The sequence below is a fragment of the Lampetra fluviatilis genome, chromosome 52 (assembly GCF_964198595.1).
Source record: "Lampetra fluviatilis chromosome 52, kcLamFluv1.1, whole genome shotgun sequence".
NCBI lineage: Eukaryota > Metazoa > Chordata > Hyperoartia > Petromyzontiformes > Petromyzontidae > Lampetra > Lampetra fluviatilis.
The window spans coordinates 8,006,756-8,034,425 of NC_136326.1; the positions used below are offsets into that span (position 1 = coordinate 8,006,756).

A 27,670-nucleotide genomic window follows, 5' to 3' on the forward strand; every position below is an offset into this window, starting at 1 on the left:
TATACAGACGTCAGGTTCTGGATCGAACCCACGACCTCCTGTAGTTAACGCCTCGCCACTGTGGTGTCTAGCACCCATTTCACTCAAGAGTTTGTTTTTCTTCACACTGCCAGCCTCTCTGCCCTTCACACATTGGACACACTTCGCGTGCACTCAATAATTCATTGATTTGTGTCACCTGAATCCGAGTGACGCGCAACGCCACGTAATCTGCGTTTGACACACTTGGGCTGAATTAAATTCGTATTCCCTGATCTGATGGATTAGCTGCTTTGTTATAACCCACGTGTGTGCTTAGCGACTGGAAAGCCGTGAATTACATGCTGTATTGTTTAAAGCCTTCAGGCTGGCTTGCCTACAATCCATCCTGGTTTTTGTTCAGCCCGGATTGTATGAGATCCTTCAAAGATCTGGACGCACCGTTCCCATTCGTCCTCCGTCCCATTATTGCAATAATCAACGGTGAGCTCCTCTGGCAGGCGCGGCTGCATTGGTAGCACGCTTTTCCAGCCACCGTATACCAAAGCAGCTTCTCTTTGGCCGGATCGAGGGGTCCAAACGGGCGCTGCACGGGCTAGAGAAGAAATGTAGCTGATGTGGTACGTGAGGATGTGGATCCGAGTGGACTTGCCAATGACCGATACTAGCGGTGTCAAGATCGGCCTCTGTGGAGGAGGCTCGTGAAGGACGCTGCTTGACAGTTGGAGGCAGTCGCCCTCCAGCAACAACAGAGGGCAGAGGAGCGACGCTCACAACAACGAGCCGAACCACCGGGCAGATAAAATTCTGCAATTTTGGCACTGAGGGGGGCACAGGTGGTGCATCTGCCAGTCATCCCATGGCACCTGGGTCTGTCCCGTGACCTGCCAGCAGCGAGAGCCTTCTGTACACTTCACGTGAGATGGCCTTAAGGTGCACCTAGCCTGGCACAAGAGACGTGGTGACCTCACCGCCACTTGGTGGCGAACAGCGGCTTTTCGCTGCGGTGGATGTGCGTGCGTGTGTGTGCGAGTAGGAGTGTGCGGGGACATGGATCCCGTGGTGTCGTTTGACGGCAGCAAGGTGGAGCTCTGCGACGGTGCGGCCAAGGGGGCCCAAACGGCGCTCGAGAATGGAAACGCCTTCTCGATGGACACGGCGAGCGGGTGAGTGAGCTCTCACTCACTCGCTCTCACTCACTCGCACTTATTAACTCTCATTCACTCACTCACACATCCCATCCTCACTCACTGTCCCTGACTATCACTCACTCTCACACCAAATAAAGATAAAGATCCCCCGTATAGCCTTAACAGACTGTTGGGGCAAGTGCTGTTAGCGAGCACCAATGAAGGCAGGAACGGTACACGAGGGGGTGGGTGAGCAGCACCACGCCCGACCGCCTTTGTCTCCCCAGTGGCGATGTGTACACGCCGCACCAGGTACTAATTTGAGTCGACCCAGGAGAGGCCCAGGACCGGTTCAGATATTCGTCACCGGCGGTGTTGGCTGTGAGCGGGAACCGAACTCGGGGTCCCCCCGGGTTCATAGCGCAGCGCGTTAACTGCGCACTGAAGCCTCACACGCTCACACGCTTGTCGCCGCACTCACATGTCACGCTCGCAAGCCCGCCCGTGCGCCCGCACACTCCTTTGAAAAAAACAAAGTCCACTCAAAGTTGATGGCCGATAGACGCACGTGAGCGGGCCCGGGCAGCTCACGCCGCTCGCGGTGACGATGGGCCAACGGACAAGGCCAGCGGTGGAGTGGCAGTCGAAGGAAGGGGGAACACACGCACACACGCACGCGTGCACCCCCCGATAGCGCAACCAGTGCAGCGATGCAACGACGATGAAGGAGCTCGAGAGATGGCCACATAATAGGGAGGGGTTCATTTGGCCGTTGAAGGGTTGGAGCGGGCGAGTGAGGGTCTCGCTGAGTGCTCGACTGCTGACGAACTGCCAATTTCTTTGCGTTCACTTTTCGCCTGCTGGACTGTTGTAGCGTGTTGATGTCGGCAAGAACAACGATGACGACGTGGGAGTCTAACCGGTGCCTTTGCATTCACAGTCGCGCCAGAGCCGCCATGGAGCCGGTGGTGATGTCACTGTGGCTCAGGTAAGCGTCAGCGGAGTCGCACTGATTGCACGTTTACCTGGTACGGTTCGGGTTCACGCAAAACAGCTTGAACCTGTAGGAACCGAGCCGTGCCAATGGCATTGCATGCAATGAACTAAACTAAACTTTTTATTTTACCAGGTGAGGCCCACTGAGCTATACAGCTCTTTTTCAGAAGCGACCTGGCCACAAATGATAGCTCTACCAAGTGGCTTATCGTGTGGACATTTATAGCAGCCAAACACTCTGAACGCACGTTTCTAAATGTGAAGGGAAAACCGGAGAACCCGGAGAAAAATCCACGCGACCACTGGGAGAGAGAGAGACATACAAACTCAAAATATACAGGTGTCAGGGTCGGGATCGAACCCACATCCTCCTGCATACCAGGCGAGGTAGTTAACATCTCGCCACCCCGGCGCCCTCGATTTGAACGATATCGAGACGCGTGTAAGACGCCCATTGTCTGAGCCCGAGGTTCTCCGATGTCGCTCGGAATGGCCTCTGAATTCACCCCCTCATGTTGCATGCGCCCGGCAAAACGTTGCCCTCTCCTCCGCAGCTCCGGTCGTCTGGAATTCACGCCGCCCTCCTCTCTCACTGCCCCCAGGCGCACACCGGCGTCGCTGTCGCCCTTCTCTCAGAATCCGAAGACTTATTTTTGTCGTCGTTCTTGAATGTATTCTCCAGTGCGCTAATGAATGTCCTTTTTGTTAGTTCAAGCTATGCACGTGATGACTTTTAATAACGAATGAATGACCGTGCACGCGCGGCATACTGACCGACGCGCGCATACTTCGTTAGCCCCGCCCCTGGCCCTGCTTGGCTGCCCCCTGAGCAGCCAGATTCAGAGTTTGTGCGAGGCCAGAAAGTCGTGATTGGGGTCGTGGCTCAACTCGGCAACCAGCCAGTGGGAAAACAAGCCGTACGCACTGCGAAAAAGGCCATACGCTGGCTCGGTCCGGACATGCCAGGGCTGGTTGTTGTAATTACTGGGGAAACGTCACACAGTGCTCGAATTGTTTTATATAATTGGGGAGTTTACTCTTCAACACACACCGGGTGTGTGCTGGACTAGTAACCAATTATTGGCAAGTTTTGTTTTACGTGACAAACATTACTAATTGGCTGTGCCGGGCGGTGGCAGGTTTAACGACACATTTATAATGACGTGATCTAACCCAACAAAAAAACCCCCTCTGTTATGGTCAGAGAGAGGCATTCCGTCACGTGACGCCGTGCCGCCCGCTTCCCAGGGCCCTGAGTTTGCTGCTGATCGTTGTGGACCTGGCCCTGGTCGTGGCCGACCTCTCGACCCCCGCGAAACCCGCTGTGGCTTCCCGTGCCCTCTCTGCCTCCTCGCTCGCCATCTCCGTCTTCTTCTTCGTCGACGTCGCCCTCCGCGTCTTCGTTTCGGGGTTCGTGAGCGCCGCCCGTCGCCTTTCCTCGCCCTTCTCATCGAACTCGCTGTCTTAAAAAAAAAACGATAATAGTAACGTTAGTCATTAACGAGTTAAGTTGGATCTAGATTTGAAGTTTTCGTGACTGCAGGGATCCATACTCTTTGGTTCTTTCGGTAAAATCACGTAGGTATAAAATCAAATAAATTAAATAAATTAAATCATGATTTAAATTATTTTATTTTATGCCTACGTGACTTTACCGAGAGTTAAGTTGGGCGCATTCTAAAGACGCTACACAATGCGATTGTGTTCAGACGCGCGTGTAAGGAGGGGAGGCATTGAAGGCGACTTGTGGGACACTGCATCACCAACGTACATGAGATGCGTGGCCCTCTCTGGTTACGTGGGGGAGCGCTAGTGCAGTAGCGGTAGTGCAGCAGCAGTAGTGCAGGAGCGGTAGTGCAGCAGCGGTAAGCACGCCGCGCTACGCACTCGGCGACCCGAGTTCCATTCCGCTCGGTCGATTCAACCTCAAATGAGTACCCTGATGCGGCGTGGAAACATCGCCACTGGGGAGACAAAGGCGGCAGTACGTGGTGCTGGCCACCCACCCCCTCGTGTGCCGTGCCGGCCTTCGTAAGTGCTCACTTAACAGCACTTGCCCCTACAGTCTCTGGTTACATACTCGTGCAATAATCACCCTAAATCTGTTTTGATGTTTCTGTCTGTTGAATTTGTCTACGAACGTTTTTTTTTCAAGTTCATTTGTCCGAGCCAACGTATGCCGCAGGAAATTTGTGAATTTCTTCACGTGACGTTGTTTGTTATTTTCCTGTGCTTCGTTTTTTTATGCCATCGATTTTTTTGTTTGGACGTGAACGAGTGGGGCGATCGTTCCGCCCATTTTCAGATTCAGGTCGTATTTCCGGGAGAGGCTGAACATCGCTGATGCGGGCATCGTCATGATCACCCTCATCGTCTCCATCGTGTACACGTCCATCGACCTCTCTGGGACGGCTCTACTGCCCAGGTAAAGATCCACCCCCGCCGGTGTAGCCTACACTGCCCGTCGGGGGCAAGTGCTGTTCACGAGGACCTGTGAAGACCGGCCAACTCTGCGCACGAGGGGGGCGGTGTTGCTAGGGCCACTCCCGGCCGCCTTTGTCTCCACAGTGGTTATTTTCTACGCACCGGCCTAAGGTATTTATTTGAGGCTGAGTCGACCTAGGGGGAGGTCCAGCACCGGGTTAAGAAATTGTTCGCTGATGTTGGCGGTGGGTGGGCGACCGAATAGGGTCGCCGGGTTTGTAGTGCAGCGCGCTAATCACTGCACTACCTCATCCATCAATCTGCGTGGCTCATGTCGCATGCATGACCTCCTATCAGCGAGCCTTCCACACTTCACATGCCAGCCCCCGAGTGCACCTAGCCTGGCACGAGCGCTGGGGTAACATCACTGTTCCTTAGTGGACAATGATTTTTGTTCTTGTTTTCTGTATGGGGAGTGGTGGCGCAGTGGTTAGCAAGCTGCACTACGAATCCGGCGACCCGAGTGCGATTCCAGCGCACGACCAATAACAGTGGCGGATATTTGAACCGTTCCTGGTGGGCCTACCCTAGGTCGACTCAGCCTCAAATTAGTACCTGGTGCGGTGTGTAAACATCGCCACTGGGGAGACAAAGGCGATCGGGCGTGGTGCTGGCAACCCACCCCTTCATGTACCGTTTCGGCCTTCATAGGTGTTCGCTAACAGCACTTGCCCCGACAGTCTGTGAAGGCTATACGGGGGATCTTTGTCTTTGTGTGCGTCTCTGTGCACGCGTCTGTGCACGTGTGTGTGTTGATGTGTGTGCAGGCTGGTCAGTCAGTTAACCCATGGCACCTGGGTTTGTCCCATGACCTGCTGCCAGCGGGCGTTCGACACTTCACGTGGCCTTAAAGTGCACTTGGCCTGGCACAAGCGCCGTGGTGACGTCACTGCCACTTAGTGGCGAATGGCGGTTGTTGTTGTTGTTGCAGGCTGGTGAGCGTGCTGCGCGTGCTGCGCTTGATTATGATCATTCGTGTCTGGCGCCTCGTGTCCCAGAGGCATCACCTGGAGAAGGCATCGCGACAGATGGTGAGCACTCGCCCGCCAGCTCCGGATGTTTAAAGTTTCGGATTCATTTTTCGATTTAAAGCTTTCGTGACTGCAGGGATTCATCTTCTTGGTTCTTTCGGTAAAGTCACGTAGAAGGGAAGTAATAAAATAATAAAAATAAAACAATAAAATAATTCTCACGACGTTTCGGCCACAACGCAAGCAGCCGTCCTCAGGTGAAGAACAGGTCTGTCAGAAAGACAGCGTCTGAATGAACACCACCAGGCTTGGCAGCGTATCTTTAAGCACGCACTTCGGATCTGTCTTGGATTTTTGGATGCCTTCCTCGGATGTCCCCAACTGCGGACGTCGCGACGATGCCACGTTAGTGCCGCCGCCTTCGACGGTGACAGCGCGAGGCCACGTCATTGACGTCACCACTGGTTTTTGGATCCGAGATGTCTTTATATACAGGGGCTTCTCTACTTACGAACATTCGACTTACGACCTTTCAGAGATACGAATATACCTGGTCCGTATGCCCAGTTGCTTGTTCGGACCGAGAGTCGTAAGTTCAACCGCCGCGCAATAGATGGCGGTGGTGGCATCTACATCTGCAGAACGTGAAGAACCAGTGGCATCTACATCTGCAGAACGTGAAGAACCAGTGGCATCTACATCTGCAGAACGTGAAGAACCAGTGGCATCTACATCTGAAGAACGTGAAGAACCAGTGGCATCTACATCTGCAGAACCTGAAAAACCAGTGGCATCTACATCTGCAGAACATGAAGAACCAGTGACATCTACATCTGCAGAACGTGAAGAACCAGTGGCATCTACATCTGCAGAACGTGAAGAACCAGTGGCATCTACATCTGCAGAACATGAAGAACCAGTGGCATCTACACCTGCGGAATATGGAGAACTAGTGGCATCTACATCTGCAGAACATGAAGAATCAGTGGCATCTACGTCTACAGAAGATTATACAACTTTGAAAGCCATTCCCCGTGTTTAGTGTACATGCCGTACCACATGTTTGGAATCGACAGAAGTAAAGTTGGACTTAGGGACAAATCGACTTATGAACAGACCTCTGGAACCTAACTCGTTCGTAAGTAGAGGAGTCCCTGTATACAGAGATAGGAGGTCTCTTTAGTACACACAGACAAAATTCCCCGTGTAGCCTCAACAGACTGTTGAGACAAGTGCTGTTAGCGAGGCGGTGGGTTTTGGCCAACACCACGCCCAGCCACCTTTGTCTCCCCAGTGGCGATGTTTACACACTGCACCAGGTACTCATTTGAGACTGAGTCGACCTCGGAGAGGTCCAAGTCCCGTTCAGATAATCGACACTGATGTTGGCCGTGAACAGGTTCGTAGTGCAGCACGCTAACCGCTACTACACTGCCGCTCCCCCCACACACACAAAGATGAGCAGAATCACGAATACCCTTAGTTCTTTCGGTAAAGTCACGTAGGTAAAAAATGAAATAAAAATTAATAAAAATTAAACAATAAAATCACAACGTTTCGGAGGCAACACAAGTCTCCGTCATCAGGTGGGACCGTCACAGCCAGATTTGCTGCATCAAGTGAGGGAGGGATTCAAGATGCAAGCTCTTAAGTACCAGTTAAGGGGGGAGGAGAGGGGGGGAGGGGCTTATCAGAATGTGGTAGCCAATGAATGGAACGTATCCATTCATTGGCTACTGGTACTTAAGAGCTTGCATCTTGAATCCCTCTCTCACTTGATGCAGCAAATCTGGCTGTGACGGTCCCACCTGATGACGGAGACTTGTGTTGCCTCCGAAACGTCGTGATTTTATTGTTTTATTTTTATTAATTTTTATTTCATTTTTTACCTACGTGACTTTACCGAAAGAACTAAGAGTATGAATCCTTGCAGTCACGAAAGCTTAAAATCTAGAATCACGAATGCAAACACAGCACAATGCGCGCGCACACACACGGACGCACGCACGCGCCGACGAGTTGTTTAAACGGTACGTTTCCGTTTCTGTCCGCATCTCAGGTTTCTCAAAACAAGCGACGGTACCGGAAGGATGGGTTTGACCTTGACCTCACCTATGTGACAGGTGCGTTGGTGAAAACGATCTGGACACGGTCCCCCGTTTGTGAGCTCCTCCGGCAACAGGCGAGGCTGCGTTGGCTGGCCAGCCACCGCATGCCCAAGCAGCTTCTGTTTGGCGGAATAGGGGGGGCTAAAAGGGTGTTGCACGGGCTACAGAAAGATGGATTCATGTTGCACAGAAGGTTGTGGAGCTGAGTGGACTTGCCGATGACTGGTACCAGCGGTGTCAAGATCGGCCTCTGTGGAGGAGGCTCGTGAAGGACGCTACTGGCAGTTGGAGGCAGTCGCCCTCCAATAAAAATGGAGGGTGGAGGAGCGATAGATTAGTGAGCGAAGTGCCGTGCGGCTATAATGCAGCACGTTTGCACAGTGTGAAGACGCAGGTGGTGCATCTGCCAGTCGACCCATAACACCTGGGTCTGTCCCATAACCTCCTACCAGAGAATCTTCCACATATCAAGTGGCCTTCAAGTGCACCGAGCCTGGCATAGGTGCTGTGGTAACATCACTGTCACAATTGGAAAATGGTGGCTGTCGTCAGGTGTGCTGAGTGAGAGGGGGTGGTGCAGTGGTCTGCACATTGCACTATTAACCCAATAGCCCGATTTTAATTTACAGCCACGGGTTAACATCGGTGGCGAATATCTGAACTGGTCCTGAGCCTCGCTTAGGTCGACCCAGCCCTAAATGACTATCTGGTGCGGTGTGTAAGCACTGGGGAAACTAAATGAGGCCGGGCGTGGTGCTGGCCACTCACTCCTCAGGGGTGCTCTGTGCCATCATTCGTAGGTGCTGCTCGCTAAGAGCGCTTGCCCCATCGCTCTGTGATGGCTATGTGGAGGGATCGTTGACCTCTGCGTGTGTGTGTGCGTGACGGCGAACGTTTCGCAGAGCGTGTGATCGCGATGTCGTTCCCCTCCTCTGGAACCCAGTCCATGTACCGCAACCCCATCAAGGTGAGCAGACATCACCGCCACCACCAGCAGCAGCAGCACCACCCGGCTCTGGGTGCACACCGACACTCGAGTTATAAAGGACGCGCTTAGATGTTTGCGTGCTCTGGGCGAGAGGAGGACAAGGGGTCGTGATGACGTGCCCATTGTCATCGATCCTCTTTGTTATCCCCCACCCCCCAAAATGGGTTTCATATCATATCACAAAATAGCATAAGAATAGGTTTTCCCCTTTCTGGCAGTAAAACAATTGTGTTAAGATGTTAAAGCACCAAACTGAAACCTTTTGCAAGGAATCATGTCTGCATTAACCACAGATACTTGTGGTGAAAATACAAACACAAAGCATGCTCTGACAGTATGTGCATTGTCTTTGAAACTGATTGGTCCACACCAGAGACAGTTTTCTTTAGAGCCTCGTCTCAAACAGTGTTAAACAAGAGGACGCCAAAATGTGAACAGCACAAAGACAATGCCACTATTCTATTCTTATATTTTGATACTGGTGTAGCGCCGCCCGCGGCACCCACAGGTGAGTCGGAGCTTGCATCATCGGGACTTCGCGTGCGGTTCGTTCGTCTTGTTTCCATCTTCTGACGCCAATGTAGTGTTGTACAGACGGACTCTTCAACGTCTTTTGTAGCACACACTCTTATTAACACGGTCCCTATGCACTGAGGGATATACGGTCCCCTCACCCGTTACACTCAGAACGTACAAGCCCCCGTACCCTACAGGCTACTCAATATCCCGCTCTTTCAGTGTCCTCTGACTGGACCTAGGGAGATGTCTCCCGACCACTGGTTACACTGAACCCTAGCCCTGATAAGGGCTGGAGGGCTTGGTCCAGGGTCCTAAGCTTCTTCCGCTGTCTTGGGTCTTCGTGTGGTTCAACTCCCCGAGAGCTCTGAGCGCTCTGGCTTTATACTTGCTCGTGGCCGGGTTGTCCAATCCCCGGCCACCTTGTGGAACCCTGTGATTGGTCGTTCCCAATATGCTTTTCGATCCCAATTCACCCTATCTGACCCTGACCGTTTGGTCGCGCGGGAAAACCTTGTTTACGGTCAGCTCTCACAGCTTGTGAGACCCTGACCGTTAGTTTGAGCGGGAAAACCTTGTTAACGATTTGCTCTCCGAGTTTGTGAATATCGAGTGGGTAACTCTACTACACTGGCAAAGGAGGTCCCATGATGTAGCTGCTCACCCCGAGCTCTCAATGTCCTGATAATGGCGTTGTCTTTGTGTTGTTCGCCTTTTGGCGTCCTCTGGTCTAACACTGTTTAAGACGAGGCTCTAAAGAAAGCTGTCTCTGGTGTGGACCAATCAGTTTCAAAGACAATGCATAAATTATCAGAGTATTGTTTTTTGTTTGCATTTGACTGCAAGTATTGTGGTTAATGTAAGCATGATTCCTTGCAAAAGGTGTCAGTTTTGTTGCCAGAAAAAAGTGGAAAAACCCTATTAGTATATTTTGGTACTGGCAAAGGAGGTCCCATGATGTAGCTGCTCATCCCCGAGCTCTCATTACTCTGATAGTGCGTTGTCTTTGAACTGTGCGCCTTTTGGCGTCATCTGGTCGAACACCATATGAGACTAGGCTCCAAAGAAAGCTGTCTCTGGTGTGGATCAATCAGTTTCAAGGACGATGCATAAATCAGGGTGGGGGCCGTCCCTGGGACCGCGACGCCACAACGCATCCTGCTCAAGCCCCCCTACTCGCTGTTTTTCGTCTCTCACCTGCGATTCATTCTCCCACCTGTGATTCCTCTCTCACCTGTGATTCCTCTCTCACCTGTGATTCCTCTCTCACCTGTGATTCCTCTCTCACCTGCGATTCCTTTTCCCACCTGTGATTCCTTCTCCCACCTGTGATTCCTCTCTCACCTGTGATTCCTCTCTCACCTGTGATTCCTCTCTCACCTGTGATTCCTCTCTCACCTGCGATTCCTTCTCCCACCTGTGATTCCTCTCTCACCTGCGATTCATTCTCCCACCTGTGATTCCTCTCTCACCCGCAATTCCTTCTCCCACACGCCGCGTGTCCCTCCCGCTTCTGCCCGTCTCGCGTGGATTATTTTCCACCGGGTCCTCCGTTTTTTCCCCTCCACATTTAGAAACACGCATTGAGATTATTTTGGTGCTGTAAAAGTCCAAATGATGGGCCACTTTGTTGAGCTATCATTTGTGGCCAGGACGCTTCTGAAAAAATAAGTTGCTTGCCTGATAGGATGGGAATTGTTTAGTTTTTTATTTATATGTGTTTGGGTAATTTGTTTCCCTTGTACTTTGCACTACTATGATATATTTTTGTATTGTTTGTTGCTGTAACGTTCTTAGCCGCCCCACGTGGACATCTGTGAAAAAGAGGTTTGGAGCTCATCGGATTTTTCCAGTATAAATAAATATTCCGATTACGACTCTCTCTCTCGCTCTCTCCCTGTGTGTGTGGAGCTCGCGGGACGCTGTAACCGTTGGGGGTTTCTGCGCGCGTGTGTGGCTTCTTTGCGCGTTATTAGTTTGCGGCTTTGGACGTTGCGGGGAAGAGTTGGCGGGGGGGGGCATGGTGCTGCAGCGCTAGCCTGAGCGTGACGAAATGGGCCCGAAATTTGCTGTTAATTAGAAAAAAATATTATTGCGTTACAACAGAGAGTCATGTTCGTTGCTGGGCTGGCAGACATCTGATGGGTTTAGCGACTTTCATGCCTGTCAACCCATATGGTTTACCCGTATTCTTGTACAGGGAAATTGCGTTTTCAGGGCCATACGGCGTACAGCCGTTTCAATACGAGCAAAATAGATTTTCTTTGTCTATTTGTTTGTGTTTCTCCCTTGTGATGGGACTTTGTAAGATGAACGTTGAGGTTTATAAGGGGTGCGTGGTGACCAATAAGGTCTCAATTGGTCTCTAATAAGGTAGGGCACTGGTAAGGGGTTGACAGGGATGCGACTTTATTTTTTTAAAGCAACCAAAGAGTGGCCCTAACAGCTGGGGCGGCCGTGAGGGGATGAGGAGTCAACAATTGGGCCGTGGGTTCTTTGAAAACACGAAGGGACAAAGAGCTCCCCCAGCAGCAGAGATGAGAGAGAGAGAGAGGAAGGGGGGGGGGGCTAGGGAGGGGGGGACAGCTCCTGTGCAATTTGAGATGGGGGGTGGGGGTTGTTGTTGTTGTTGTAAAATCGGTGCCGGTCACAATCGGTGGTCATGGTGGATGGTTGCGATGCTGCTACGCCGCGCGTGCGTCTCTCTCTCTCACGTGAGTGTGTGTCATCGTAGGAAGTGCAGCGGTTCTTGAATTCAAAACACATGGACCACTACAAAGTCTACAACCTGTGCAGTAAGTCACTCGGCTGCGTCCGGGGACACAGCCACACGCAGAGCATCATCAACCCACACCTAACCCTTCCCTCCCCCCCCGCGGATCAACACAGCGAGTTCATCGCCTGCGTGATGCGACCGCAATGATACGTCGCAATGATGTGCGCATCGGCCCATTGATGTTCTTATGCGGCTGATGGCCACGTTGGTTGTCTTTGGGGAGGAGGAAGAAGAGGAGGAGGGGCGTCAGATAATGTGTGATGATGTTTGTGTCTCGAACAAGCTGTTTTAGCTGCACGTCCGTGGTTTGTTCCATTCTGTTCACCAGCAGCAGCATTCCTCCAGATCTGGGTGAGCGTCTAGGATGGTGACAGCAGAATGGGAATCGGCACTCATTTGGGTCGAATCGTGATGTGCACTGTTAAGGTTTTGTCTGATGGGTAGGTGGTTATCGTGGTGGTGGTGATGGTGGTGATGATAACGAGCATTGCCACCGCCCACAGGTGAGAAGGGCTACGACGCCAAGTACTTCCACTACCGCGTGGACCGCGTCTTCATCGACGACCACAACGTCCCGTCGCTCGCGTGAGTGTCCGCACGGCGCGGTCCAAACTCCTCGCTGCCGCGTCTCTCCGCCGCTCCATCGGTGCGCCGCGCCGAACCTTCTTGAGCCGCTACTCGCTCACGAGCACTTGCCCGAGCGGCCTGCGTGGGCCTACACGGGTGATCCTTTCCCTGCGTGCGCTTGCAGGGACATGGTGAGGTTCACTGCCAGCGTTCGGGACTGGATGGCCCAAGATCCCAAGAACATCATCGCCGTCCACTGCAAAGGGGGCAAAGGTGCGAGCACTCGCGCGTCCCGTGGGCTCGCTCACTCGCGGGTGGGAGGTTGCGTGCGCGTGCGTGCGTGTGTGCGTGCGTGCGTGCGTGCATGCGTACGTGTGTGCGTGTGTGTGATGGGAGCGGTAGTGTAGTCGCGGTTAGCGCGCTGCGCTAGGAACCAGACTACCAGAGTTCGATTCCCGCTCACGGCCAACAACAGTGACGATTATCTGAACCGATCCTGGGCTTGCCCTCGGTCGACTCAGCCTGATATGAGTACCTGGTGCGATGTGTGAGCATCGCCACTAGGGAGACAAAGGCGGCCGGGCGTGGTGCTGGCCACTCCACCCCTTCGTGTGCCGTGACAACCATCATAGGTGCTCGCTAACAGCACTTGCCCCAACAGCCTGTTAAAAGGCTATACGGGGGATTTTCGTCTTTGCATGTCTGTGCTGTGGGTCTGCTTATCTGTGCGAGTGCGGTGTTTTTTGTGCATATTTGGGGAGCGGTGGTGTGGTGGTTTGCACACTCCTCTACGAACCCAAGGGACCTGTGTGTCCGCGTGTGCGTGTGTGTCCGCGCGCGCGCGTGTGTCCACGTATGCGTGTATCCGCGTGTGCGTCCGCGTTTGCATGTGTGCGTGTGCGTCGACATGTGTGTGCGTGTGTCCGCACGTGTGCGCGTTTGCACGTGTGTGCGCAGGTCGCACGGGCACCATGATTTGCACCTGGCTGATCGACAGCGACGAGTTTGAGGGAGCCCAGGTAGCCCTGAGCGTGAGATGCACAACCCCCACCCACACAGCACCATGGCGAGAAGTTCCTGGGTTCGATTCCTGACTCGGGCGCCTTACTGTGTGGCATTTGTATGTTCTCCTCCTGTTCTGTAGAGTGTGAGAGAGTGAGAGAAAGAGTGTGAGAGAGTGAGCGTGTGAGAGAGTGTGCGTTACGTGTGTTTATAGTGCATTGTGGTCCGTTTATCATCATTTCAGTTATTTTTTTCATTTTGTTCACTATGCTATTTAATTTACTCAATATAAAGCAACTGCGATCATTGAAAGCCACCGCGTGTGCATTACAACGCCTACATGTGCAGCACCAATGAACACCCCGTGCCCCTAGTCCCCCACCAGCGCTCCATTGTTGAACAAAACCCAGGTCCCGTGTTCGTTAAGAGCGCAAATCGGAAATCCAGTTTGAGCCTCGCTTGCGCGAGAACCTGGAAGAGCTGCAGGCTTCCCAGCGTCGTGCCCGCATTTTCCACCGCCTGCTGACTGGCTCTGCATTGTGTGTGTGTGTATATGTGAGTGTGCTGTGTGTGTATAGTGCATTGTGTGTGTGTGTAGTGCATTGTGTGTGTGCATTTATGTGTGCACGCGCTGTGTGTGTATAGTGCATTGTGTGTATGTTTATGGGGGTGTGTGTGCTGTACATGTATAGTGGATTGTGTGTGTGTAGTGCATTGGGTGTGTGTGTATATATAGTGCATTGTGTGTATACAGTGCATTGTGTGTGTGTGTATTTGGGTGTGCGTGTGCTGTGTATGTATAGTGCATTGTGTGTGTCGTAAACATCGCCACTAAGGAGACAAAGGCGGCCGGGCGTGGTGCTGGCCACCCATCCCCTCGTGTGCCGTACCAGCCTTCATAGGTGCTCGCTTACAGTACTTGCCCCAACAGCCTGTTACGGCTATACGGGGGATCTTTGTCTTTGTTGTGTTTGTGTGTGTGCATTGTGTGTTTGGGTATTGTGTAGTTGGCACAGTAGAGGTCACAGGTGGTGCCGGCCAGTAGTCATCTCAGTCGACCCGTGGCACCTGGGTCTGTCCCGTGACCTCCTGCCAGCGGGCGTTCGACACTTCACGTGGCCTTAAAGTGCACTTGGCCTGGCACAAGCGCCGTGGTGACATCACCGCCACTTAGTGGCGAATGGCGGTTGTTGTATTGTGTGTGTGTGCGTTGTGTGTGTGTTTGGGTGTTGTGTGTATTGTGTGTGTTTTAGGTGTTGTGTGTTTGGGTATTGTGTGTTTGTGGTTTCGTGGTAATTCATTGAAGGTAGAGGGGTTACCAGCCCCTCGCACCCATCCAGAGCCCCCGTTTAGCCACTGTGGTGGTTACCGACGCCATGAGGGGAGAGGGCCAATTAGCATTGGCCCTCTCCCCACAGCACTATCCACGACAGATTTGCCCGTCCGGCACCATGAGAAGGTAGGGGGTTGTTTTGCCTCAAGGTGCACATGGCCTGGCACAAGCGTCGTGGTGACGTCACCGCCACTTAGTGGCGAATGGCGGTTGTTGTTGTGTGTTTGTTAGGGTGTTGTGTGTTTGGGTGTTGTGTGTTTGGGTCTTGTGTGTGTTTCAGGTGTTGTGTGTTTGGGTATTGAGTGTGTGTATTTTGTGTGTTTGGGTGTTGTGTGTGTGTGTGTATTTTGTGTGTTTGGGTGTTGTGTGTTTGCGTTGTGTGTGTGTATTGTGTGTATTTGGGTGTTGTGTGTGTTTGGGTATTGAGTGTGTGTAGTTTGTGTGTTGGGGTATTGTGTGTTTGTTTGGGTGTTTGTGTGTTGTGTGTGTTTTAGGTGTTGTGTGTTGTGTGTGTGTTGTGTGTCTGCGCGGCGCACGCAGGCGAGTCTGGATTACTTTGGCGAGCGCCGCACGGACAGAACGAAGAGCGTCAAGTTTCAGGGCGTGGAGACTCCGTCCCAGGTTTACACGAACACAGAGTACACGGCACAAAACCCACAGTGCGTGCGTGTCCGTGTGTGTGGGGTGGGGAATATCTGGTGAGCATCTGGTGAGGTGTGAGCATCAGGTGTCTGGTGAATGTCTTGTGGTGAGTGGTGAATGTCTGGTGAATGTCTTGTGGTGAGTTGTGAATGTCTGGTGAGTGCGTCTGGCGAGTGGTGAGTATCTGGGCATAGTTCCGAGCACCCCACCCCTCTCGTGTGCCGTGGCGACTTAATAGGTGCTCGCTAACAGCACCTTGCCCGGCCGCCTGAATGGCCGCTCGGAGGAGGTGGCGGTAGTTGTGTCTGGTGGCTGCAACGCATCGTGGCTTCCTTTCCACGGTGCTGCGCTGATTTAATGTGTGGTACACTGTAGACCACGCGATTGGGAATGTCGTCCTCAGCCCTGATTAAGTACGTTGCACTTTACACGACGTAATTGGACATTCCGTCTCGGCCCACGCGCGCGCGTGTTCTCCTGCCGATGGGGGTTGCCGGAGCTGGCTATAATTACTGCCCCGGCGTGAGGCGTGGCAGCTGGCGTGACGGACGCGCATGTCTCCCGGGCTGCTCCACACGCGGTCGCACGCGGTCACACGTGTGATCCCACGAGAGCACGCGAAAGCACGCGAAAGCACGCACGAGATCACAAGCGATTGGACGAGATCGCACGCGATCACAAGTAATCACAAGGGATCCAACGTGGTTGCAAGCTATCGCGTGCGGCCACAGGCGATTGCAAGCAGGCACAAAGCCAGGGTGTGCGAACACACGTGATCACATGATCACAGGCGAGCGCACGCACTCACAGGAGATCACACGTGATCGTAAAAGATCACACGTGATCGTAAAAGATCACACGTGATCAAACGCGGCCACGTGCAGCACTGAGCTGCCGGCACCAGGGAGGACACTAGGTGAGGCCTTAATCATCTAGACAGAACCTTGTGACTCTCCTAGTTTTCCTACTGGGTTGTCCGCCTCCCGCCCGGCTGAAAGTCGTCGGCCATCAGCGTCAGAGATCGTACGTCTACGACTCGTGGCTTTCATCCGTTCTTCCTGACGCAAACCTGAACGCGACACCGGCGGCCTTCAAAGTTGTTCCGTTCGTCCGTGCGCGCTGGAACGCCGGCGCGGTCACGGCCTCGCCGCTCACTGGGGCGCGCCTCTCGCTCAGAGCCGCTACGTGGGATACTACGAGGCCGTCAAGAGGGAGCACAACCGGCAGCTGCCCCCCGCGAAGAGACTCCTCATCAAGGCCTTCGTCATCCAGGCCATACAAGGTGGGGTGCGCGGCAGAGCCACGAGACGAACAGTGGACTGACAAGGCGCTGCGGCCGGACACACGTGGAGGAGTGTGTGTGTCCGTGACCCGTGCCACTGCCCCCTCGCGCTGCCCCCCCCCCACACCACTCACACACGCAGGGGTCGGTCGGGGCAATGGCAGCGACCTCAGCGTGGAGGTCATCGTGGACAAGAAGACGGTGCTGCTCGCCGACTGCGGAACGATGCTGCACTGCAAGGTGACGCCCGAGGCGCCGGGGGTTACGGGGGGGGGGGGGGGGGGGTACCGGGGTGACTGGGGTGACCGTGGTAAACGGGGGAATCGGGGGGGATCAGGCTGATCGGGTAGATGGAGACACAGGGGGGATCGGGGGGGGAGGGGCCAAGAGGGATCTGGGGGATCGGAGTAAATGGAGGACCGGAGTTCGGGGTGACTGGAGGGCCACATTAGTTTTGAGCCTCACATTTGCCCCCCCCCCATCCCCCCGCCCAATCGTGTTTCCGTCGCGCTATCGGCACGGGACGGAGTGGGGCTTCTGTCTCGGCGATTCGGGGCAGCCTCTTCCCGTAACCCAGCCGCTCCGCCGCCTCATGCAGCCCACCCGGCCTCGTCGCTCCACCGTGGAGCCGTGCTCAAAGGGGAGACCGCCCTCCACGGTCTCCAAGGTGGGGCGGCCGCGTGACTGGCGTCTCCTCGTGCCGAGCCGCCCATGGCCGCCCGCTGAAACCCCTTGTGATTACTTGTGATCGCGTCCAATCGCTTGTGATCTCGTGCGCGATCTCGTGCGTGATCTCGTGCGATCACAGGTGAGATGTCGTGAGATTGCGTGCGACCGCGGACAACCTCCCGCAGGGCCGGCGCTGCCTGCCGCGTCTGAGAACTGCCCACAGAAGTGGATATTACAGAGCTGCGTCCGAGAGCAGCACTCGCCCCCCGCCGGTCCGGTTGGAGACTGTCTGTGCGTTTGCGTGCGCTGCGTCTCAGCTGTTCCACGATGCGGCGAGGGACGCGGTGCGGATCGGACTCACCCCGCCGCTGCTCGTGAGCGGGGACGTCAAAGTTAAATTCCACTCGTCCGCGGTGAGAGTCACGACGACCACCCCCCCCCTCCCCTTCCCTGCGTCGTCACCGCTGCCGTAACCCAGCGCTGCGGAGGCAGCGGCGAGCGGCGGTGGATCACTGCGCAGGCGACGGCGTCGTGAGACTCTCCTACCCTGGCGGGCTCGCCAGCAGAAAACTAAAACTATTCACTTGAACTATTTTTAAACTGTTTTATTTTACCAGGTGAGGCCCCGCTGAGCTACGTAGCTCTTTTTCAGGAGCGACCTGGCCACCGCAAATGATAGCTCAATTCAGTGGCTTATTATCATCATCATCGCGTGGAAATTTATAGCAGCAGCCAAATACTCTAAACGCACGATGTTGTTACTAAATGTAGAGGGGAAAAACCGAAGGACCCGGAGAGAAATCCACGCGCTCATGGGGAGAACATGGAAACTCCAAATATACAGCAGCAGGCGTCAGGATCGGGATCAAACCCACGACCTCCTGCACACCAGGCGAGGGAGATAACATCTCACCACCGTGGACGCCACGGTGGCTGGGAGACGTTGTGAGAAAGCGGTACAGCACAGCAAAGTGCGGGGCGACATCTGACCCTTCTGTATGGGATAGAGTGTTGCCCCCTCGCATGCGTGGGGTTCCTCTGGGCAGCTTCGGTCTCCTCCCGCATGGATAAACGCTCGCCAAATTTGCTGAAACATCTTACTATGTATAGATCTGCAGAGCAGTTGTTGGCGCCGGCTCAACGCCTGGCTTACAGTCTTACAGGGGTGTGGGGAGGAATGTTTGTCTTTCTCTTTTTGCGGCACGCAGGGCCTGGCTAAGGGCTATGATGACTGCCCCTTCTTCTTTTGGTTCAACACGACGTTCATCGAGAACTATCGGTACGCATTCTGTGCACACGCTTTAACAGACTGTTGGGGCAAGTGCTGTTAGCGAGCGCCTATGAAGGCCGGCGCTGGCACACCGAGGGGTTGGGTGGGTGGCCGGCACCACGCCTGGCCGCCTTTGTCTCCCCGGTGGCGATGTTTACACACCGCACCAGGTACTCATTTGAGGCTGAGTCGACCTCGAAGATGCCCAGGACCGGTTCAGATATTCGTCACTGGGTGTTGGCCGTGAGCGGGAATCGAACTCGGGTCGCCGGGTTCGTAGCGCAGCGCGCTAACCGCTACTACAAACCACTCTCCACACACACACACACGTGTACATACACACGTGTACACACACAAATGCATATACCCACCGTGTACATGTGTAATGTAGTAACTCGGCGGGAGACGACTTCACGGGTAGCACACTCTTTTATTGAACCAACTGTATTTACACGGGTGACCAACACCCACTTAGCTACACGGGTGACCAACACCCACTTAGCTACTCGGGCGACTAACGCCACTTAGCTACCCGGGCGACTAACGCCCACTTAGCTAACCAACACCCACTTAGCTACACGGGCGACTAACGCCACTTAGCTACCCGGGCGACTAACGCCCACTTAGCTACTCGACTATCTACTCGGGCGACTAACGCCACTTAGCTACTCGGGCGACTAACGCCACTTAGCTACCCGGGCGACTAACGCCCACTTAGCTACACGGGCGACTAACGCCACTTAGCTACCCGGGCGACTAACGCCCACTTAGCTACACGGGCGACTAACGCCCCGCAGCCTCTCGGAACACACCCAGCTGGGGTGTCCGTCTCGACCCTGGGTCCCACAGTCTCGACCCACATGGGCGTCGAACCTCGGGTCCCACGGTCTCGCCTTCGAGCCACACAGGCCCTACCCCTTCCACTCCGTCTCTGATCTCTAACTGGCTAACTGCCTCGAGTGCTCTTGCGCGTAACCCTTTATACCCCTCCTGCGGACGTCGCTGAGAGCCCCTCCCCTTCGACCAATCACCCGGCGCTGGCTACGATCCTCTTTTCCCCATCTCGTGTCAGCGCGCCTCAACACCCACGCCGCGCCGCCCGTCATCCCTCACTCCCGGCGCGCGCGTCCATACCACGCCCACATCGCGTGCCTAACCCCGCACCCCGTGCCGCCACGTGATCCATCACTGTCACAGTCGGCGCACGTCAACACCACCACTACATCACCCCCTACCACATAGCTCGCAGCCGACCCGGCTGCTACAAAATAACAACACTCCCTTATCCCCCATGTGTGCCCCGTAACACAACAACAACCATAACCACACAACATAACACAACACGAACGCCGCAGTCCGCAAGGATCTGCAAATGCCACTACAGCAACAAGACAATATGTACAATCCGGCGAGTGACAACAATAAATGTGTATGCGGAAAAAAATGTGTTTCCTCGGCTCGTGTAGCGTCCCCCTCCTTCCGAGCATCCCTTGAACGGGACATTACCCCGGGAGAGGGGGAACACGGCGGCGAGCTCAGGTTTGAAAAAGAGGGAACACCAAAATTTTTTTTTTTTTTTTTTTTTTCACAAAAAGTGTCGTGTCCTAGCCCGAGTCCGCCTAGCCGGTCCGTCGTATGGCACCCGACGTGGTTGACCGCCCGATGGTTCCGGCGGTTCAGGAAGGCACGGGCCAGGCATCAGGGATCCACGCGTGCAGCGGGGTTCCGGCTCCCGACGGTCTGCAGCCGTCAAGCCCGAGTCACCTGGGGGTGGGTCAGGTGGAGACACGTGAGGATCAGCCTGCGACACATCCCCCCCCCGAGTCGACGGTCACGTCACACGCCCGGTCGCTACGGCACAAAGCGGGGTCACGCGGTGCCGCGTAGGGTTTCAGTCGGGAGGCGTGCACGTACCAACGGCGTTTTTCCCATTTAATCAGTACACTCTGGGGTCGTGCAACCCGCACAATTTCCACCGGTCCCCTCCATGGCCTCAACAATTTGGGGGACGTAGCCAACGGTGCATGTGGACAATGCAGCCAGGCCTTATCGCCTGGTTTCCAATCGTGCGTATGCACCCTCCGTGCATGCAATCTCTCGTTCGCGATCTGCCGAGACCGCGAATTCAATCTCGCAGCCTCTCGCGCTTCAGCCAATCTGGCGATATTAAACTTGATGTGGTCTGCCAATTTAGATTTTGCACGTGGCTGGGAAATCCCCAGCTGGACGTCCATGGCCGGATCGGCCTCCCGCCCGTACATAAGAAAAAATGGGGAAAACCCCGTCGCCGCATGAGGGGCCATTCTATAGGCCGCGAGTACCCCCGGTACCTGTAAGTCCCAATCCACCTGATCGTCACAGACCTGTTGGCACAGCATAGACGTAATCGTCCTGTTCAGACGTTCAACCATTCCGTCAGTCTGCGGGTGGTACGGGGAGGTACGCACCTTCTTTGCACCCAACAGGTCGCACACCTCGCGCAACAAACCGCTCTCAAAATTTTTCCCTTGGTCCGTCAGCAAGCGTTCGGGGGCGCCCTTGTCCATGACATAACCTTGGACAAAGGCGTCCGCCACCGCCGCAGCCGACTGGTTGGCGAGTGGCCATGCCATGGGCCAGCGTGTGAAATACTCTACGCCAACCAGCAGGAACTTATTTCCCCTGGGTGTAGCGGGAAAGGGCCCCAAGATGTCTAACGCAACCAATTCGTTTATGCGCGAAACCTGAATGGATTGCAGTGGCGGATTAGCCGCAATCGGTGGCGGTTTCCTCTGGTTGCACCCTACACAACCCTTAAGAATGTTCGCCACGTCGTTGCCCATCCCCGGCCAATAATAGTCTCGCTGAACTAGGGCGAGCGTTTTGTGAAAACCCAGATGCATGAGGCGTTCATGGGCAGCCAGGACGACTCTACCCCGCATGGCAAAAGGCACAACGAGCGCGTGACGCCGGGACATGTTGTCCCACTTCATCAAGAGGCCCTGCCTGCACACCCAGGAACCCAGCCGCGTTTCCCCCCCTTCCGACGCGTCAACCTTCCGACGTAGCGTGAGTAGGGAGCTGTCGGCCATCTGAAGACGGCCCCACTCGATGAGAGGTAACGCTAACAGCGAGTCCTTCTCCGCGGGAGCGTCGACTCCCGTAGTGTGAGTGGCGGCGAGCACAACTTCCCCGGATACGGCGACAGGAGGTCTACACCGCGCCGATCCCAGCAGGCACGCGCATTCCTTGCGCGGTGGCAACCGCGACAAGGCATCCGCATTCGAGTGGCGCAAACCCTTGCGGTAAATCGTCGTGAATTGGTAGTCCTGAAGGACCTCCAGCCATCGGGACAATTGGCCGGACGGCTGCGCCACCCGCATCGCGTATTGGAGAGCCGCATGGTCCGTACGAACCGTAAAATGACGCCCGTAAAGATACGGCCTGAATTGCTGTATGAAAAATACAATTGCCAGCAATTCACGACGTGTCACGCAGTAGCGTTGTTCCGCAGGGGACAGGACCCTGCTACCGTAGGCGACCACCCGTTCTACACCCCCGACCACCTGTGAGAGCACTCCCCCGATACCCGTGTCACTGGCATCCGTATCGAGCAAAAACGGCTGCGTAAAATCGGGGTAACACAGGGGGGGAGCCTGCACCAAGGCGTCACGAAGGGAGCAGAAGGCAGCCTCCTCCTCGGGCCCCCAGTGAAAGCGCACACCTTTAGCCGTCAAAGCGTGTAGGGGCCTGGCTATGGTGGCAAACTGTTTAACAAAACGTCGGTAATAGGAAGCGAATCCTATGAAGCTGCGGACTTCAGTGACCGAGGTTGGCGTTGGCCACGAGCTGACGCATTTCGTCTTAGCAGGGTCTGTCGATATCCCTGTCCGACTAACTATATGGCCCAAGTACCTGACCGATTCCCGAAGCAGGAAACATTTAGCCGGTTTAAATTTAAGCTTGGCGGAACCCATCCTGAGGAACACCCCTCTCAACCGCTGGAGGTGTTCCTCAAAAGTCCGGCTGAAAACGATGATATCATCGAGATAGATCAAGCAGGTGTCCCATTGGAGACCTGACAAAACCAATTCCATGAGCCTCTGGAACGTGGCGGGAGCGGAATGTAAGCCCATGGGCAAACGATTGAATTCAAATAGGCCACCCGGTGTCCGGAAAGCGGTTTTAGGTTTCGATTCGTCATCGAGGGGCAATTGCCAAAAACCCGAAAGCAAATCGAGCGTCGAAAAAAACTGTGCTCCCGCCAAGGCATCCAGCGACTCATCCATTCTGGGGAGCGGATAAGCATCGGCCATCGAGATTTTGTTTAGGCGGCGGAAATCGACACAGAAGCGCAAGGATCCGTCCTGTTTTTTAACAAGGACGATGGGAGCCCCCCACGGACTGGAGGAGGGCGAAATGATGTCTGCCGCCAACATGTCATTAACCGCCGATTGCACATGCTCCTTTTCGGCCGGGCTGAGCCGAAAGGGATTCTGTCGAATGGGGGCCGCGTCCCCCGTAGCTATGTGGTGGCGCAAAAGGTCTGTGCAGCCAATATCATATTTGTGTCTGCTAAACACGTCAGCGAACTCAAGCAGCAAGGCCCGCAATGCTCCCAACTGCACACTGGACAAGTTACCAGACCCGGCGCACAACGAGTCCAACCACTCAGTCCCCTCCTCGCTTTGAGGATGCGTATCGGTACCCGAATCTGTGTGAGCAACGAGCTGTTCCACTTCGGGAAGCGGCGCGGCGTGAGCCAGCACCGTTCCCTGTGTAATCACGGCCGGCCGCGACCCCGTATTCAGGACCATAACGAACGGTTCACTGTCCCCCCTCACCATGGTCTGAGCTACCACCAACCCGAGGCCCCCTTGTGCCCTATTAGACGGCCCCAACAGAACTCCCTGTGCCCCCGCTTCCACCTTGAGGGGTTTCCTCAACCGAAGGGGTACCAACATTTGCGATCCCGGGGGCACCCGTACGGTCCGAGTCGCCAACGCCTGCACCGTCGCACAAACCGTGCGTATCTTAGTAGGACTCGTCAAAAACGCAACCCGCCGACCCGGGAGTGTGCGTCTTGGAGGCTGGTGTCCGTGGCGAGCGGAGCGTCGGCCATCACCGCGAAGTGCTGCATCGGCGGCAACTCCTCGTCCTCTCCTCCCGAGGTTGGTGTCCCCGGTACGCCGTCGTCGTCCCGACCTCGCTCGTGGGTACGGGTAGTCTTCCTCGTGTCCATACTTCTTGAAGACAGGTTTACTTCTGACGCCAGTTGTAATGTAGTAACTCGGCGGGAGACGACTTCACGGGTAGCACACTCTTTTATTGAACCAACTGTATTTACACGGGTGACCAACACCCACTTAGCTACACGGGTGACCAACACCCACTTAGCTACTCGGGCGACTAACGCCACTTAGCTACCCGGGCGACTAACGCCCACTTAGCTAACCAACACCCACTTAGCTACACGGGCGACTAACGCCACTTAGCTACCCGGGCGACTAACGCCCACTTAGCTACTCGACTATCTACTCGGGCGACTAACGCCACTTAGCTACTCGGGCGACTAACGCCACTTAGCTACCCGGGCGACTAACGCCCACTTAGCTACACGGGCGACTAACGCCACTTAGCTACCCGGGCGACTAACGCCCACTTAGCTACACGGGCGACTAACGCCCCGCAGCCTCTCGGAACACACCCAGCTGGGGTGTCCGTCTCGACCCTGGGTCCCACAGTCTCGACCCACATGGGCGTCGAACCTCGGGTCCCACGGTCTCGCCTTCGAGCCACACAGGCCCTACCCCTTCCACTCCGTCTCTGATCTCTAACTGGCTAACTGCCTCGAGTGCTCTTGCGCGTAACCCTTTATACCCCTCCTGCGGACGTCGCTGAGAGCCCCTCCCCTTCGACCAATCACCCGGCGCTGGCTACGATCCTCTTTTCCCCATCTCGTGTCAGCGCGCCTCAACACCCACGCCGCGCCGCCCGTCATCCCTCACTCCCGGCGCGCGCGTCCATACCACGCCCACATCGCGTGCCTAACCCCGCACCCCGTGCCGCCACGTGATCCATCACTGTCACAGTCGGCGCACGTCAACACCACCACTACACATGCAAGCATGCACACATGCACACGCGTACTTGCACCTCCGTATGTATGTACATACATACGTCGCCCATTCACTCACCCACTCACCCGCTCACCCATCAACTCACCCACCCACTCACTCAACCCACTCCCACACACGAGTAAACAGCTGATTAGCATCGGCCTTGCACCCTTTCCCCACCCAATGGCGTTGCTCAATACAACACCACCACCACAGTGTTTAGGATCTGACACAATTGACGAGGTGGGTGTTTGTTTGTCTCAGAAGAGGCGATTGAAGGACTTCACTGGGCAGCAGAGGGTGGAGGAGCGACGCTCACAACAGCGAGTGGAGCGCCAGGTGGATAAAACGCAGCTAGTTGGTACAGTAGGGGGGGTACAGCTTGGAGCATCTGCCAGTTGTCTCAGTCAGTCAACGCATGGCACATGGGTCTGTCCCGTTACCTCCTCCTGCACCTAGCCTGGCACAGCAGTCAACCCATGGCATCTGGGTCTGACCCGTGATCTTCATGCCAGCAGCGAGCCTTCCACACTTCACGTGTTAAGCTCAAAGCGCGCCTAGCCGAGCACAAGCGTCGAGGTGATATCACCACCGCTTCGTGGCGAATGGTGGCTGTTGTTGTGTGTGTGTGTATTTAGCTATTGTTGTTGTGTTCTGGTTCTTTCTGTAAAGTCACGTAGAACGGAAATAATAAAATAATAAAAATAAAACATAATAAAATACAATTCTCACGACATTTCGGCCACAACGCAAGCAGCCGTCCTCAGGTGAAGAACAGGTCTGTCGGAAAGACAGCGTCTGAATGAACACCACCAAGCTTGGCAGCGTATATTTAAGCTGGGTTAGAGGAGGAAGAGCGCCTTGACAAAGGAATTTGAATGGCCGAAACGTCGTGAGAATTTAATTTTATTATGTTTTATTTTTATTATTTTATTATTTCCCTTCTACGTGACTTTACCAAAAGAACCAAGAAGATGAATCCCTGCAGTCACGAAAGCTTTAAATCGAATTTGTTGTTGTGTTGTTATGTTGTGTGTTCAGGTTATTGTTGTGCTATGTGTATGTTCAGGCTGGTTGTTGTGTTGTGTTACTGTGTTGTTTGTGTGTTCATGCTGGTTGTTGTTGTTGTGTTGTTGTTGTGTGTGTCCAGGCTGTTGTTACCACGGTTCGAGCTGGACAACCCTCACAAGCAGGCCACGTGGGCCACCTACCGGGAGGCCTTCTCCGTGGAGGTCGTCTTCTCGGCACCGGACGAGCCCGGCGCGGACATGCAGGGGCCCGCACAGATCGACGCTCACGAGAGCGTGTGAACTCCATCTCCGTGCGGGACGTCTCCCCGCCACCCCGCCCCCCCCTCACACACCGAGCCACACAGCCCACTTGTTGTACGGACAGCTCGTGTGCGGCGAGACAAGTTACGCAAGTTGATCGGAATATTCGCAGGAGGGGGGATCAAATTCTGCACTTGTCGATTCTTGAATTCCAACAAAAACATTTTCAATCACTTGCGGCCGTTCATAATTAGAGAGAGGTTTTTTTTTGCGTTGGGTTAGATCGCGTGAATATAAATGTGTCGTTAAACCTGCCACCACCCGACGCGGCCAATTAGGTAAGGTTTAATCTAGATTTGAAGTTTTCGTGACTGCAGGAATCCATACTCTTTGGTTCTTGCGGTAGAGTCACGTAGGTATAAAATAAGATGGATACAAATTGAGCAACCATTGGAAGGATGTTATTAACCAGGTAAAACCCTAACTGCTTTGTAGTGGTTGTCGTCTATCATATCTGCCGGGTACTATATTTTTCTGAGTTAACTTCCCCCCCCCGCATCCCCAGCTCTCTCGGCCTCCCACTCCCAGCCCTGCCCACTTTCTCCCCCCCCCAGCCTCACGTCCCTCTCCTAGCGTCCACGCAGCGCCCCCCTCCCCCCACACCCCCACCCCTCCCTCTCCCCCCTTGCTCCTCCCCCTTTCTTACCTATATAACCTCTTACCACAGCAACTCTCTCTCCCACTTCAGCAACAATTTTCTTGCTGTGGTTTTCCCACCTGATGATGATGATTGCTTGTGTTGCAATCGAAACGTCGTGATTTATTTTTATTTTATACCTACGTGACTTTTACCGAAAGAACCGAAGAGTATGGGTAAGGTTTCTCACGCACTTTTTGGTTCTTTCGGTAAGGTCACCTAGATAGAAAACGAATAGATCACGACGTTTCGATCGCAACACAAGCGAACGTCTTCAGGTGAGAGAGAGAGCTACTGAAATGAGGTCTTATATAGGCCTGAGATGGGTGCAGCCTCAGGGTAAGAGGGCGGGGCTAGAGATGGTCTGCCTGAGGCTGTGGAAGTGGCCATTGTATTGTGAGAGATTAGCATGTCAATGCACGAGCTTAGTATGCCGCAGCATCGGTGACTTGCCTAGTATGCTACTCGTTCGGCACGAAACCGCTTGTGTGTTTGAGAGTAAAACCTACTACGACATTTCAAATTCGAGCACCGTGACGTTTCGCTGGTAATTACAACAACAACAAGAAGAAGAAGTGTCACAGCCATAGAGTTTTGGAGGAATCCCCCTCCTGTTTCAGTCTTAAATAGAGGTGTGGGTAAATGTGATGGCTTCAATTGTTAGCCAATCAGGTGGGAAGACTAGAGGGGATTAATCTATATATATAAAATTCAAAAATTGTCTGTGGGTTTGTGTGTGGCTTTGTTTGTGTTCGCGCGCTTGCGAACGATTTCGCTCTCCAATGGTGATGTTTACGTAAAATAAAAATAGCCAGGCACCACGCCGTAAGCCCCGCCGTGAGCAAGCGCTATTCCTTTTTCACATCCGTCAACTTTAAATTAGTTTAATGA

General features: G+C 54.3%; 1 protein-coding gene across 3 annotated transcripts in view; it reads left to right on the forward strand.

Annotated features, from left to right (window-relative positions):
• The window catches only part of LOC144949133 (phosphatidylinositol 3,4,5-trisphosphate 3-phosphatase TPTE2-like), a 37,262-nt gene extending 10,542 nt beyond the window's left edge, over nucleotides 1–26,720 (forward strand). Inside the window, exons 1-18 of one of the 3 annotated variants that reach the window (XM_078879002.1) lie at nucleotides 553–599; nucleotides 1,016–1,145; nucleotides 2,050–2,097; nucleotides 3,354–3,515; nucleotides 4,411–4,530; nucleotides 5,521–5,620; nucleotides 7,620–7,683; nucleotides 8,571–8,635; nucleotides 11,907–11,967; nucleotides 12,452–12,533; nucleotides 12,700–12,788; nucleotides 13,473–13,534; nucleotides 15,391–15,471; nucleotides 16,669–16,774; nucleotides 16,917–17,014; nucleotides 17,761–17,856; nucleotides 18,652–18,722; nucleotides 25,962–26,720. In XM_078879002.1, coding sequence (XP_078735128.1) covers nucleotides 1,030–1,145; nucleotides 2,050–2,097; nucleotides 3,354–3,515; nucleotides 4,411–4,530; nucleotides 5,521–5,620; nucleotides 7,620–7,683; nucleotides 8,571–8,635; nucleotides 11,907–11,967; nucleotides 12,452–12,533; nucleotides 12,700–12,788; nucleotides 13,473–13,534; nucleotides 15,391–15,471; nucleotides 16,669–16,774; nucleotides 16,917–17,014; nucleotides 17,761–17,856; nucleotides 18,652–18,722; nucleotides 25,962–26,121 — 1,581 coding nt within the window. In that variant the 5' untranslated portion in view covers nucleotides 553–599; nucleotides 1,016–1,029 and the 3' untranslated portion in view covers nucleotides 26,122–26,720. Of the gene's footprint in view, nucleotides 1–552; nucleotides 600–1,015; nucleotides 1,146–2,049; nucleotides 2,098–3,353; nucleotides 3,516–4,410; nucleotides 4,531–5,520; nucleotides 5,621–7,619; nucleotides 7,684–8,570; nucleotides 8,636–11,906; nucleotides 11,968–12,451; nucleotides 12,534–12,699; nucleotides 12,789–13,472; nucleotides 13,535–15,390; nucleotides 15,472–16,668; nucleotides 16,775–16,916; nucleotides 17,015–17,760; nucleotides 17,857–18,651; nucleotides 18,723–25,075; nucleotides 25,146–25,961 lie in introns of those variants that run through there. The other 2 variants (XM_078879003.1, XM_078879004.1) reach the window with 2 other exon arrangements.
• Nucleotides 26,721–27,670: the final 950 nt, after the last annotated feature.